The following is a 15763-nucleotide window of genomic DNA, read 5'->3' as shown; positions in this document are numbered from 1 at the left end:
TGTTTCAGTTCTGAGTCTCTCATGAGAGTTGTTTTGTATGCCCTGTGGTCTTCAGTTTTCTGCATGAATATATTAGAGGTTGTTGTCCAATTTACTGAATAAAGATGAATGCTTGTCATTTTTTAAAAATTGATTGAGATACACTTCCCACTTCCCTCCGGGAGAAGGTTCAGGAGCATGAAGATTCGTACGGCTAGATTTGGGAACAGCTTCTTTCCAACTGTGATAAGGCTGCTGAACAGATCCTGACCTGGATCTGGGCCGTACCTTCCAAATATCTGGACCTGACTTGCACTACCTTCCCTTCCCTTTTCTATTTCCCAATTATGATTTATAATTTAATTTTTTTATTATATTTATTTCAATTTGTACTTCAGGGAGCGCGAAGCGCAGAAACAAATATCACTGTGATGATTGTACGCTCTAGTATCAATTGTTTGGTGACAATAAAGTACAGAGTGGAATAGGCCCTTCTGGCTCTTTGAGCCATGCTGCTTAGCAATCCCCCAATTCAATCTTGGGACAATTTGCAATGACCAGTTAACCTACCTACTGATACGTCTTTGGGTTGTGGGAGGAAACTGGAGCACCTGGAGGACAGCTATGCAGTCATGGATAGAACATTCCAACTTCTTGCAGGCAGTTGTGGTCTTGCATTTTTTAAAAATGCTTTCTGGGTATAGTTGCTGCTGTCAAGCTATCCCAAGTATCTTCAAAAGTGAGTTGTACAGTCATTTTCCAGTAAGAAACAAGTGGAAAAAATGATATAATTTTATAGGTTGGGGATATTGAGTGTCAAGAGCTTCCTTCAAATTTTGAAGAGAATAATTTTAAAATTGACATTTTTCTATTCACACAAGGACTGTGCTTTAGAACTGGCTGAAGATTGAATATGTAGCAAGAAAGTACTTTTGAGGCTTCACAGTTGCATTGTATGTTGAGAATTGTGGGTTAATGAGATATCTTTCTAATTGGCAAGGGGGGAAAATCTCTTGGATTAAAGAGAAGAAACTTTGCATGTCTTTGACTTTCATTGGCACTGATCTTATTTATTTGGTATGGGGACATCATTAGAAGATCCACATTTATTGTCTGACCCTAAGTGCCCTTCCTTTTGGATAAGTTCTCTCACCCTAATACTGAACTGATTCCACAACCTACGGACTCGCATTCAAGGATTCTACTACTCATGTTCTCTTTTGCTTAAACATTATTTGTTTTGCTTTCCTTTTTCATATCTGCACAATTTGTCTTTTTGCGTATAGGTTGTTTGTCTGTCCGTGTATGTAGTTTCTCATTGATTCTATTGTGTTTCTTTGCATCTTCTGTGAACCCCACAAGAAATTGAATTGCAAGCTCAAATTACATATATCACCTTGCAATTCATTTTCTTCAGGGGATTCATACGAGTGGCTTGCTGGGGCACTTGAGAGATGCTGTCCTTTATAGGTCAGGCTGGGTAAGGATAATAGTTTAATCTCTTGAAATTATGGTACTGAATCAGTTACATTTTCATGGTAATCCATTGTCTCAGTGCCATAATGGACAATACATCTAATATAAACCTGAAATATATATTGTGTTTTAAATCCCATGGCTGCTACGATGGGATTTGAGCTCTGGTCTTTGAATTGTTCGTCAAGGTGTTTGGGTTAATAATCTAGAAATTGAATGTTTTTAATGGATTTGCAATTTCTAAAATGACATTCCCATTGTTAACAATATACACATTTGATAATGTTGCCCATTTAAAATATATTTTAGATACATTTTGTGTTGTTTCCTTGTGTACTTCTCTAAACCCACAGCTCATAAATCCTCAACAGATTTAACCTTGAAATGCATCAATATGCCCATCTATTTGATGTTGCTGCATCCTTTCCAGAAAGAACTTAATTTGTTCATCATACTGGTTTACAGTTTGCTTTATTTGTGTGAAATCTTAATCATCTGGTCAACTTGTATTAAGTCCTGAATATCTACTTTTGTGCATCTTTCTCAAAAGGCCCATTGTCTTTTAAGTTATAGCTGGCAATCTGCAAGTACTATTTATCAGTTCAAGTGCTCTGTTTATCTTTCTATAATAGCAACAATTTGCCTGAGGGAATGCATCTTCCTCTTTGTCATCGTCATCGTGGCTATCCCTCGAGGTTGAGGATGATGGTCTTTGTTCCGTTTCCGCAGAGCGAAGACGCCGGTGCGTGTATTTCTTTAATGTTTACTTGATGAAGCACATGATACTTCACAAAACAACCAACTGATTCCAATGACATGGAAACCATGACAATCGGAGCTGATGGATTTGTTGCAGCCTTCATCCACCTTCACAGCTGTTGAGTTCGAAGAAACTTCGTCCGCCTGTTCCACCGTTGAGGTCTTGGTTGGATTGTTCTTTGTCTGGGACCTCACCCTCGACCTCACCGCCATGGGTGACCCTACCAGGAGCATAGCTCCAGACGGCATCGTTCTCGGGATCTCAGGACCACACAGGCTTTTCCACCATGACAAGGCAACAATCTTCGGAGAAGGCCTCTTTATAAATGAGAAATGGGTCTGTGGTAACTAATTACATGTTTAAGCATTTGATATCAGAATTTTTTTAAAAAGAAGGCCTTGTTTCCCATAGGCACTAGATACACTGAAGAATAAAGTCTTGATTCATGGTTTGCTCAGAATAGTAAAACTAAATTTTTTCATTTTAAAATTTCATGTCTTCAATGAAAGTTTGAAAACATGCAGTTCAAGTGTGAATTGAAATGAACTTTAGCAGAATAGTCATAAGCACTTCAGATGCCATTTGAGTTGCTGTGGAAGACACAGTTGATGCTCTATGCTGACACTTTTCATCAGGACCAGTCCTGTTGAAGGGTCTTAGTCCAAAACATCGACTGTTTATTCTCCTTCGTAGGTGCTGGCTGACTTGCAGAGTTCTTCCAGCGTTTTGTATATGTTGCACAATACCCAATTTGCTACCTTTTGTCTGTAAAATGGTTGAAATATAGGAGTTCATTTAGGAAGGTAATGTTCTATCTAAAATGTTTGTGGAGCCTATACCGAATCATCATTCCACTTTGATGCTCCAGCTTCAGTGGCTTTTCATCAGCAAATTTCTATGTGTCCTGCTTGCAATGATCAGTGAATTTGGTGCATTGTGGGTCTAATAGGATCCTTCTGAATAAAGACAAACTTGCCATGGGTAAAAATGCTAGTGCGTTTTATTTGGAACACTCCAGCCTGACCTGGACACCTGTGACCAGCTCACCAACAGCATTTCCAGTTTTGGCTGAACCACCTTCATTGCATACAGTCCCGAGTTACGAACGTCCGACTTAAAACAACTTGCACTTACGAACCGAGGAAGGAGAATGCCGTCCACCTTTTTAAGTCGGATCACGATGCCGTCCGCCATTTTAAGTCATTGCTGTTGACACTGTGTTGAGTGTGTATCTTTGTATTTGACTTAAATTTTTCTTAGCATGATTCACCCTGGCCCCCTTTTCCAGTCAGCACCCGCCCCCACTTGTCCCATTTAACCTGTCTCAGTGTGGTGGACTCTAGGACCCAGCAGAGCGTGGGACCTGCTGCCGCAGTGTTTCTGTTCTGTTGACAGAAAATGATCACGTTTGAAAATAAAGTGGATATAATAAAGTGATCGGAAAGAGGTGAAATGCCGTCGGTTATTGGAAAAGTGTTAGGCTACAGTCGGTCAACAGTCGGAACAATTTTAAAAGATAAAGTGAGAATAATGGAACATGTGAAAGGCCCTGCCCCAATGAAAGCTGCAATTATTACTAAACAATGCAGTGGTTTACTTATTGGAATACATACATTTTTAAATGTTTTATATGCATAGAAAGGTAAAATATATACTAAGACAAATGTTTGACTAACTGACACTAAATAATACTGGATATACCTGTTCTGACTTGCGTACAAATCTGACTTAAAGATGGACTCAGGAACAGAACTTGTCCGTAACCTGGGGACTGCCTGTACTGGGAAATTCTTTATAATGCACATGCATAATAACACAGGGTCAAGTCTTGTTCGGAAATCTGGACACAATTTCAGACTGTGGTGTTGCACTGAGGAAACTATACTGCTGGATGTTTTGTTGGATTCCAAGTCGATACAAGAAATCTAATGGGGTGATCGAGCAGTAGAGGAGGGTGTTTCCCTGCAGCATTAATATCCCATTTACTTAATATTAATCACTTATTTTTTTATCATTGAGACCATGAGATGAAGAGCCCTTGAAATTGAGTCCAGAGGTTGTGGGAACAGTTCAGTGATGGGGCAATTGAAATTAACTGAGGTTATCCCCATTGAGCCTGATGGTTGAGGGATAATCACTGTTCCTGAACCTGGTGGTGTGGGGCCTGAGGCTTGTGTACCACCTTTCTGATGGCAGCAGTGACGAGAGTCTGGCCTGGGTGGTGGGGATCCTTGATAGATTCTGCTTTCCTGCAACAGTGCTCCATGTAGATATGCTGAGTGGTTGCGTAGGCTTTACCCATAATGGACTGGGCCGTATCCATTACATTTTGTACGATGTTCTAGTCAAAGGCATTGGCTTTTCCATTCCAGGCTGTGATGCAACCAGTTGTTATGCTGTCCACTACACATATATTAAAGTCTGTCAAAGTTTTAGATGTCACTAGACAATGGGGTGACCTGAGAGAAGGGTAGTGCAGTCTGATGTGACCAGAATGAACATTACATTTTCCCGAATGCTATTGGTTTCACTATGCTTTGGCAATTGAAGAAGAAAACTTCAGTTTATTAAAGACGAATGACACGTAGCGAGGTGAATATAACTCCTTCTCATTTAACGCAGAGCACTTTTGATGGCATCATTTCCAGTGGATCTGCCTCCTTGTGCCTCTCGTCATTCTGGAGACATGCAGCCCTTTCATCCCCATCTCTTCATCTCTTCTGCTTTTTATTGTTTGTCTCTGATCCTGAAGGCATTCATTTCTCAGCTCCTTTGTCTCTTCCTCTCTCCTCCTCCTGTGCCAGTTGTTGTTATTCTGGGGACGTGCATGCCTCTCCTCTGTCTCTTTCATTTTTTTTTTGTCGTGACGCTTTGATCCTGGAGTTGTGCGGCCCTGGACTCATCCAATTCTTGTTCTTTCCCTCTCCTTGCTGCTTCCCGACGATGTGTGGCATCATCTCTTGACCATGATGTCCCCCTTTTCTTTTCACGCGGCATAATTAGACTGACTATATTTTTTTTACCCTAATGCTGGATAGAAGATAAAAAGCAGTAACACCAAAGTCTCCAGGATGCTGATTTTTCTTGATGTGGTTGGTGCTCTGCTAAATGGAGGTGATGTAGTCACCGCTGTCCTTTGACTGCAGCAAAGGGTTTGATGGGTGTCTCGAAGTACATCATTACAGCAAGATTTAATTATCTCTTATGATGGGTGGCAGTTAAATCTGTCCCAATCCTGCACATGCTGATGGCGATTTGCAGAAAGTGACCGCTCGAAATAGAGCTGCCGTGCCCTTTTGCTCCGGTTGGTGTCGCCGCAGTGAGCATCGTGAGTCGCTGCTGAGGCTGGCCGTACGCACGCATCGTGGTGTCACGTAGCGGTTTCCATCATGGCTAACGTTGGCTCACGGGTGAAAGTAGGGCTGTTGATTTTGAGATCTTTTTTTTGAAGGTAGTTTGATGTCTTTCGACCAACTTTCCAACAAATTTAAGTTACCTAAATCTAATTTTTTTAGATACTTACAAATCAGAAATTTTTTACATAAAGTTCTACCATCCTTCCCCAATTCAACTTTGATAGATTTTTCAGATATGATTTTTACCTTGAATCCTTGTCAGAAGGGATTAGTGGCTCTTATTTATAATATGATTATGAAGATACAACCAGAAATATCAGGTAGAATTAAACAAGAATGGGAAAAAGAACTTCAATATAATATATCAACAGAAAAATGGGAAATATTCTACAAATGGTTAATTCTTCTTCTATATGTGCTAAACATGCTTTAATACAATTTAAGGTTGTACATAGAGCCCATATGTCTAAAGGTAAACTTGCTGAATTCTATTCTCATATTAACACTCAATGTGACAGATGTCATTTAGATGTGGCCTCATTGACCCACATGTTTTGGTCATGTCCCACTTTACATGACTATTGGAAGGACATATTTGCTATTATTTCCTCAATTTGGAATATTGATTTACAACCTCATTTTATTACTGCAATTTTTGGTATACCAAATGAGGATGGTAACCGGTTTTCCCCTTCAATTAGACGAATGATCGCCTTTGTAACATTAATGGCCAGAAGGTCTATATTACAAAATTGGAAAGAAGTAAACCCTCCTACCACGTTTCAGTGGTTCTCTCAAACTATTTCTGATTTGAGCTTAGAAAAAATTAGAAGCACTATTTTTGACTCATCAATTAAATTTGAAGAAACTTGGGGACCGTTCATTCGACATTTTCATATGAATTAATTTGGTCTTTTCCAGACCTTTTCTCTTTTTATTCTTGTTCTGGTATGGAGTTCTAGAGTTTTTGTCACTATCATATACATATAAACTTATTATTGCCCATGTTAGTTTAGTTTAGGTTTTATTTTTTTTCAATATATATTCTTTCTTGCATTTAAAAAAAATTTTTTTTTCTTCTTTTGATGATTATTCTTGTTCTTTTTCATGTATAATTACTATAGGTTAGATTGATTAATGTACTTTTTTTTGCTGATATTTTAATAGGATATTGTTATTCTATTACTAACTTAACTAAGTCTAATGTACTCATAACCTATTCAATATTACGATGTTTTTTTTATATATGAAATTCAATAAAAAGATTGAAAAAGAAAGATTTTGGCGAGTGAGTAATTTTATATGAATATATGAACCTGAACTTTACCTGCATTCTGTAAGTTAGCAAACATGAGGAAATCTGCAGATGCTGGAAATTCAAACAACACACACAAAATGCTGGTAGAATACAGCAGGCCAGGCAGCATCTATAGGGAGACGCGCTGTCGACGTTTCAGGCCAAGACCCTTCGTCAGGACTAACCGAAAGGAAAGATAGTAAGAGATTTGAAAGTAGTGGGGGGGAGGGGGAAATGCGAAATGATAGAAGACCAGAGGGGGTGGGATGAAGCTAAGAGCTGGAAAGGTATATTGGCAAAAGTGATACAGGGCTGGAGAAGGGAAAGGATCATGGGACGGGAGGCCTCAGGAGAAAGAAACTGGCGGGGGGGGGGGACCACCAGAGGGAGATGGAGAACAGGCAAACAACTAAATATGTCAGGGATGGGGTAAGAAGGGGAGGAAGGGCATTATCATTTAGCATTTTCCCCCTCCCCCACTACTTTCAAATCTCTTACTATCTTTCCTTTCGGTTAGTCCTGATGAAGGGTCTCAGCCCGAAACGTCGACAGTGCTTCTGCCTATAGATGCTGCCTGGCCTGCTGTGTTCTACCAGCATTTTGTGTTCTGTAAGTTAGTGTATTTTAAGTCGAATTAGCAAAAAATAGTGCCACTGTAATGCACTGTTTGCACTAATTGGAGGTGACAAACAGAGCATGAAGGTTTTAGTAGTATATAGATACTGAATTTCCACAAATTTTTAAGGCACTGCTGTTTGTTCTTCATGATTACATTCATGTGCTGGGCTCAGGACAGATCCTCTGACATGATGACACCGAGGATTTAAAGGTGCTGACCCTCATTCTAAAGTCAATAGTTTTGCTGACATTGAGTAAAGAATTCATAGCACCACCCAGCCAGATTTTCAATTTTCAATTATGACAAGAAATATACATACAAACAAGTAAATAAGTAGTGCAAAAATAATGAGGTGGTGGTCTTGGGTTCATTGTCTATTCAGACATCGGATGGCGGAGGGGAAGAAGCTGTTCCTGAAATGTTGACTGTGTTTTCGTGTTCCTGTACTTCATCCCTGATGGTAGTAATGAGAAGAGCACATGTGAAAGAAACTCAAGTTTGAGGTACTGGTTACAGCCTGCATGTGGATTGAGGCCATGGTCCAGATGTCATTATTTCGTGTGTAACGATGCTTGAATGTAACTGGAAAAGGACAGGCTGATTCTGGGATGTATTGAAGGATCAGCAAAATATGTTCAGAAGACAAGAATAGCATGGTAGGGGGAAAAGGAGAAGAAATGAAAAGAAATTGGGAGAACTGCTACATGAGTAATGTTAACATGCAGTTCTGGGGTGTTCTGAGAGGAGGCTAGATACTTGTGTGCAAGTACAAAGATCCATAGCTGGTCTTGAATATTTAGCATGTGTCCACTGACCTGGGAGTTTTTGGGAATTGCAAGACTGGAGCTTTTAAATGTCAATCATTCAGCACAGAACCGTGCCTTTTGGCCCACTGAACTTTGGCCTGTTGATCATCAAGTACTCATTTTCTCTAATCCTGCTTCATCTTCCCCATGTTCTCATCAACCTGCCCTTGGTACTGCTACTGATCTACATGCTAGAAATCAATTACGGTAGTTATCTAGAAGTAGGGTGCATGGTTGCATAGTGGCTGCTTTCATGCTTTACGATGGCAGTGATCGGAACTCAATTCCTGCTACTGTCTGTAAGAAGGAGTTTGTCTGTTCTCCCAGTGAACTTGTGGGTTTCTTTCAGGTCTTCCAGTTTCCTCCTACGTTCCAAAGATGTACGCTGTGGGCATGTTATGAGGGCAACACAGTCCTCAGCTCCTGTGTGGATGCAAACAATGCACTTCACTATGTTTCGGTGTGTGTGTGTGACAAGTAAAGCAAAACTTCTCTCACGAATCTTTATCAAACTTAGTGTTTTAAGGATGTGAGAGGAAACTGATCTGAAATGCCAGAGGAAGCCCGTGAGGTCACATGAAAACAATGCAAACTCCACGGAGAGAGCAGTGGGGCCCAGGATTGAACCCAAGGTGCTGGAGCTGCAAGGCAGCAGTGCTGCCAGTCCAGTATTACCGGGGACCAATTTATGTGAAGAGCATAAAGGAATTGTGGTTTGAAAATGAAACTTGCAACTGCAAACTGAGACTTGTCTTCCATTCAGCATGGTGAATTGATTCCAGTCAATTACTCATTGCTTAAGTGTCCAAGCATTCACTATTGATGTCTAATTTAAACCTCCACCTTGACAATGGGAACATTGGCATATTCCTTCAGCTTACTTAAAGCTCATGAGATTTTTTTTCCCCTTTAATAATTCTGGTTTAGGAACACAGCTGTTTAATCATTTTCAACACAATCTGTCAGAAGGCTCTTGCTGTCTGTATAATAATCCTGCTATCAAAGGGAAATTTGGAGTGCTGGACTACTAGTCACCCATTGTAACTGTTCTCTAGCAGCATACAAAGATAATCCCCTTTTCAACAAATGTATGTCATTTAAAACTATAAAATAAGATCGCAAGAATTAGGCTACTTGGCCCATTTGAGTCTGCTCCACCATTAAATCTGGCTGATTTATTATCTTCCTCAACCCCATTTTCTTGCCTTCTTGCCGTAACCTCACAGCCTTTGACCAATTGAGGACAAGTTATTTAAAGATTGAGGTGATAGAATGGGCAAAGAATATTACTGTATCAAGCAGCAGTGATTCTGCATGCCTCTGGTATTTGCATTAGTGAGATAAGGCACCTGAAAGAAATTATAACCATGCTGAACACTCAGACTCAGAATCTACTGAGAATAGAGAAACTGATGGGAGTATCCCCTCCCAGACCAACACGGCACCACAGTATTGTAGCAGTTTATGGTAAATGGTATCAAGATGTGTATTATTTTCACGTTGTTGCTAAATAATTTGCAGTTCAGTATGATCTAGTCTTCAGCTTCCCTCTAAACCAGGGGTTCCCAATTTTTTTGTGACATAAACTAATGCCATTAAGGAAGGGGTCCTTGGAATTCCTGCTCTAAATTCACATCATCCAATAATTAAGTGAGGTTTCTTCAAATAAATTGCTCCTTTGTTAAAGTTCATATCAAGTTGCACAGTGCTCAGTGCACATTAGTTTCACTGTGGTTGTTTTTCACTCAAGACTATAAGTAGGCAAGAGTCTCTTGTCCTGATGTGCAGAGATTTGACATCATGCAAATTCTCCCATACATCTTTACAGCATTTTCCAAGCTGGGCGTAATAATGTTTCATGGTATTCATTAATGACAACTTTTTTTTTCACCTTATGGCATGTTAGCAATTATTCAATGAAGTGAAGCAATTGTAGCAAATGTCTGTTGAGTGAGGTGGTATGGATTACAACAGAAAACAAATGTTGTCTTGCCAAGAAGTCAACTTACAGTCATTTCTTAAGAAAAGAACCCTTGCGTAACCTGGGAACAGCGAGTATCCGGTTTTTACTCGAGTCATTACACGCATCCTTTTTTTTAAATCACTATGTTCTCATAGCTTTGCAATATTGAATGCATAAATGTTTATTTTAATAAGCTGGTCACTGATCTGTGTCCTCTTTACAGATGTTATGCATCACGTCAGCTAAAATAAAATTCAAAAGCAGCTGGAAGCTAAGAGAAGAATTGAGGTCTTCATACTAGATCTTAAGTTTGTTTAATTAATACAAATAAAATTCACTCAAGAATGTACAGATTGGTCTTGTTTAGTAAGAGTGCAGTCTGTTGAACAATATCGTGACATATCCAAGACTAAATCTGGGTACAAAACAGTAATTTGCTTTCGCTCAGACTGCCTTGTCTGTTGTTTCTTTTTTGTATTTTTGACTTTTACAGCTTTATGTATTTAATTGACTTATCACTTATTGTCCTTCCTGTGCTTTTTTTGATTTCTGTCTTGTGTATGTGCGTAGTTAAAATATACCTTTTTTATATATATATATATATATATATATACATTATTAAATATATTTAAATTAAATAAGCTGTGCAAAAAAGTGAGGTAGTGTTAATGGGTTCAGTGTCCATTCATAAATCTGATGGTGTAGGGGAAGAAGCTGTTTCTGAAAAGTTGTGTGTGTGTTCAGGCTCCTGTCTGATATCAATGAGAAGAAGGCATGCCCTGGGTGACAGGATCTTTAATGAAGCTTTTTCTCTTAACAAACATTTCTTGAGCTGCTGATTTCCAAATTTTCTGTTTTATATTTTGACTAGAATGAGCCCTGTATAAGTCAAGACTGGCAGAGAATTTTCTTCTGGATAATATCTGCTCTTTGTATTGTAAGCATTAAAACCAGCATCCACCAGGACTATTTAAGCTGCACAGCAGTTGTGTTAATCATGGGCTGCACTATTATCAGAGCAGGGTCTAGACACTGATCTAGTCAATTTAGCATGAGAAAGATTGGCAAAAGACCTAGCCATGCATCAATTTGTTTGGAATTTAACCCACATTTGTATCTTTCTCTTTCACCCCCCTCCTCCCACTAACAACACTCACTTGGAAATGGAAGATTCAGTAAGCTTAAGATCATGAATGCCAGCGTTCCTCAGACACGAGCTAACATTTGTCCACCGAACTTTGGATTCTTTTCAGCACTTTAATCATCAAACCCAGACCAATTGTATATCCCCTGAAATGGCTTTACAAGTTGGTCTTGACATTCTTTTACCGTGAGTTAAGGAATGAAGGTAATAAAATGAAATCCTCTGTAGGATGAGGTCTGAAGTATTGCGGAAAGCTCATTTTTCAGGATGTGGGATGACAAAATCATCACTCACAGTGTACTTAATGTGTAGATGTGATTGTGTGTGTAAATCATATTTTGGTTTCCTTCCAGATCCTTCAAAAGTATGACCCCCAGAAAGAAGAGGAATTACGAGTCTGGATTGAAGAAGTTACAGGCAGACGCTTGGGTGAGAACTTTCAAATCAGCCTTAAGGATGGTGTCATTCTTTGCATGTAAGTAGCTGATCACTTTAAGTCTTGAGGATTAGGTCTTGCTGCTATGTTGAGATTTGGTGATAGGTACTCCCTATCATTTTCTCTTCCATCTTGTTAATGTTTTTCAGTCTGGCTTCCCCTCAAAATAGCACAGCAGTTTCCAAGAGAATCTTTGCCTTCACTGAACGTGCTCTTATACAAATTATGATTCTTTATGACCTTGATGTCTGAAGTCCTTTCTAGTCATAAAGTGAAGCTTTATGACATAAAGTGAAGCCTCTTGTTGGCTTCCCTCCATTTGCTGTTTATTTTCCACTGTAACCACCACTACTTTCCTGTTCCGAAAAAGCAGATTGTTTGCGAGCTTATGAAATGGTGCAATTGTGGATCTTCTGTATTACATTCCATTTGTTCTTGTGTACAAAACAATTAGAACTAAACCTTGATAGTAAATCACTGCGAAGCTCTCAGGATGCAAGAGGATGGTCTCCAGACTAGAAGGCACAGTGCTAAAGATGTGAACCTGGGTGCTATAACAGAATCAAGCTAATGCGTAGTTAAAGACATTGGTGCCACTAGTTTTGATAGAAGTGTTTGAAATTTAGAGTGCACTTTGATTTAACTTATCACAGGATATAAAATTAAAATGCCAGAGACTTTAGGGACAATAAAATAGCTGGGGAAAAATGAGAGATGTAGTTGATAAGGTTGAGAACCAGCAGGCAGAAAAAGCTGTGGCAGGCAGAAATCAGGCCAAGAAACAAATGGAATTCTTTAATGGTAAAGAGTTGTGGCATGAAGTTTGAAGTATCTTGATGGGTTAAAAGCTCTAATGCATGGGAGGACAAAAGAACTTTGAGAGAAGGATGAAGGATTTACTTAAGTAAAGCAAGGAAGTACTTTGAGTTATCTGGAAAGCCCAAGGGACACCTGAGCTATCTCTTGTGGTTATGTTCCAGCCAGCTGATAGCATATGGGAGGATTTATATTGATGAGAATAGGAGGAGATTGCATTCTTCGAGTCACTACAAAACTATATTCAATCATTTATGAAGGTGAATATGGTATTTTTAATCAATGAGATTGGTTGTGTTCATCTTCATAAATCCTTTTACTAAAGCGGTCATTGAGATTGAACTTGGGTGACATGGAGATTTGAAACCCTTTTAGATTGTGTTTAGGTCTTGAATGTGGTGTCTTGTCTGTATTCCATGAATTACAGTGAAATACCTGCTCAGTTCATCTGTTTTATGTATTAGTTGTAGAATAAATGCTGACAAAGATGCCATGGAATTTGCAAATCTTGGGAATTTTTAAGTCAAACCACGAATGGGCAGGGCCTCTATGTGATGAACCTGCTGCATCACTGAAATTAAGACTAATATCGTGCAGGGGTCTTTGGAGTAGAACTTGAGCCCATATGTTTACAACCTGAGACACATGATCCATCTTTCAGCATCTCCCTGAAATCTTCATTGCAGAAGCAAGTCTGCAGCCAGTTATGTTTACTGTGTGATAAGAAATGATTAGATACAGTAAGGCCTATGGGACCAGATGCCATCCTAGCTGCAGTGCTGTAGACCAGAATTAGGCTTGCCTCTAACCAACAGTAGGGAGGAGCAGAGGGATCTTGGGGTTCATATCATTAGATCCCTCAAAGTTTGATAAGGCAGTTAAGGAGGTGTATGATGTATTTGCCTTCAATTTGTTGGGGGACTGTGTTCAGGAGTCGGGAGGTAGTATTACAGCTCTGTAAGACTGATTAGACCACACTTGGAGTATTTTGTTCAATTCTGGTTGCCTCATTATAGAAAGCATGTCTCGTGTGGAAAGGTTGAGTGAGCTTAGGACTTTTCTTTCTGGAGAGGAGGATAATTAGAGGTGTCTTGATAGAGAAGTACAAAATGATAAGAGGCATAGATCAAGCGGATGGCCAGTCTTTTTTTTTCCCGCAAGCTGGAAATGGCCAATACGAGGGAGCAAAACTTTAAGGTGTTGGGAGGAAAGTATAGGGGGACGTTAGGGGTAGATTTATTTTACACAGTGATAGGTGTGTGGAATGCACCTCAAGGAATGGTGGGAGCGGCACAATCATTAGACTTTAGATAGGCTCATGGATAAAAGAAAAATTGAGGGCTATGTGGAAATGAAATGCTAGATTGATCTTTGTGTAGGTTAAAGGGTCGGCACTACTGTACGTTGAATTGAAGGCTCTGTACTGTTGTATGGTAATTGGATGCAGCAAATCCGATGAGACCAATCATCATTCCGGCTGCTATGCTGAAGACCTGCACTCCAGAACTGGCCATGCCTCTAGCCAAGTTGTTCCAATACAGTCTCTGTTCTGGAACTGGGGTGGAAATCGTTGTGTCTGTGCACAATTACATATATATTAAATAATAGCATGCATGTGGGAGATGGCATTAAACTGGTATATTCACATTGCAGTGAGAGAGATCAATGTGCAAGTGTAGACAACAGCAGTTGTGCAGAGAACAGATCAATTTGCAGTGCAAAGGGGGTAGGGGCCATTGCTCTAAAAGAAATAGACCCATGCGTTACAATTCCTCCCGCTTTAGATTAATGCACCATAAAACTGTATATGTACAAAACATTCAATTTCCCTTTCATAAACACCATTCCAAATAAACGTGCTTTCACAATAACAGTCCATAACTAACTTCACAGTTCTAAAGGTTCATTTTGTTTTTGGGTGGTGTTCGGTTTCTTTCAGGATAGCATCTCTAGACCTGTGGAGTGGCATCAGGTTTGGTAGGATTCTTGTCTAAGACAACTTTCTTGGTTTCCGGTGTCACGTGGCTGTCACTGACATCATCACTGAGAGGCAAGTCCAGTGACAGTAATGCATCCATCTTGTTGGATGCAATTGACTCAAGTGTGTTCTGGTTGAGCATCCAGTATCTGATCCACATGAAGTGTCCATGTCTGATCTCCAACATTGACTGTATACATGGTCTACCTACCAGATGTCCACTTGTCTTCTCGGTAATCACGCACTAGGACTTCCTGTCCAATCTCAAAACTCCCTGCTGCTTCACTTGGCAACTGGCTGAACTGTTTATTCTGCACTTTCCTCTGTACATCTTGATTTAGAAGGTCTATCCAAGATCTCAGATTCCTGTTCATGAACAGCATTGCAGGTGCTTGATTTGTTGTCGTGTGAACAGAGCTCACATAAAGGAATTTGTCTACCTTGTGCTGTACAGAAATGTCCTCCTTGTCCATTGCTTTTAAGTTACAGAGAAAGGTTGAACAAGTTAGGTCTTTATTCTTTGGAGCGTAGAAGGTTGAGGGGGGACTTGATAGAGGTATTTAAAATAATGAGGGGGATAGATAGAATTGACGTGGATAGGCTTTTTCCATTGAGAGTAGGGGTGATTCAAACAAGAGGACATGAGTTGAGAGTTAAGGGGCAAAAGTTTAGGGGTTACACGAGGGGGAACTTCCTTACTCAGAGTGGTAGCTGTGTGGAACGAGCTTCCAGTAGAAATGATAGAGGCAGGTTTGATTTTGTCATTTAAAAAAAAATAAATTGGATAGGTATATGGACAGGAAAGGAATGGAGGGTTATGGGCTGAGTGCAGGTAGGTGGGACTCAGTGAGAGTAAGCGTTCGGCATAGACTAGAAGGGCCGAGACAGCCTGTTTCCGTGCTGTAATTGTTATATGGTTTAATGGATGATTTGAAAGTTTGGATAAATCTTTTAGCTAACCCATTTGTTGATAGGTGGTGAGGAACTGACTTGAAATGTCTCATGCCATTTTTTTTCTTCATGAACAGTCAGAATTCTTCTGACATGTATTGTGATCTGTTGTCACTCAGAATTTGCTTTGGCAGGTAATTACTGGCGAAGATGGTCCTCAGAGTGGAGATAAACTTTGAGGT

The 15763-nt window shown here is 39.7% G+C and overlaps 1 protein-coding gene across 1 annotated transcript in view; it reads left to right on the top strand.

Annotated features, from left to right (window-relative positions):
- The window catches only part of LOC132401768 (calponin-3-like), a 67740-nt gene that overhangs the window by 30618 nt on the left and 21359 nt on the right, over positions 1-15763 (top strand). The window contains exon 2 of the mRNA XM_059983954.1: positions 11754-11875. Within this exon, the coding sequence (XP_059839937.1) occupies positions 11754-11875 (122 nt within the window). The remainder of the gene's footprint in view (positions 1-11753; positions 11876-15763) is intronic.

This window comes from Hypanus sabinus, chromosome 11 (genome assembly GCF_030144855.1).
Source record: "Hypanus sabinus isolate sHypSab1 chromosome 11, sHypSab1.hap1, whole genome shotgun sequence".
NCBI lineage: Eukaryota > Metazoa > Chordata > Chondrichthyes > Myliobatiformes > Dasyatidae > Hypanus > Hypanus sabinus.
The sequence above is the reverse complement of the archived record's forward strand: the minus strand, read 5'-3'. Positions and strand labels throughout refer to the sequence as shown.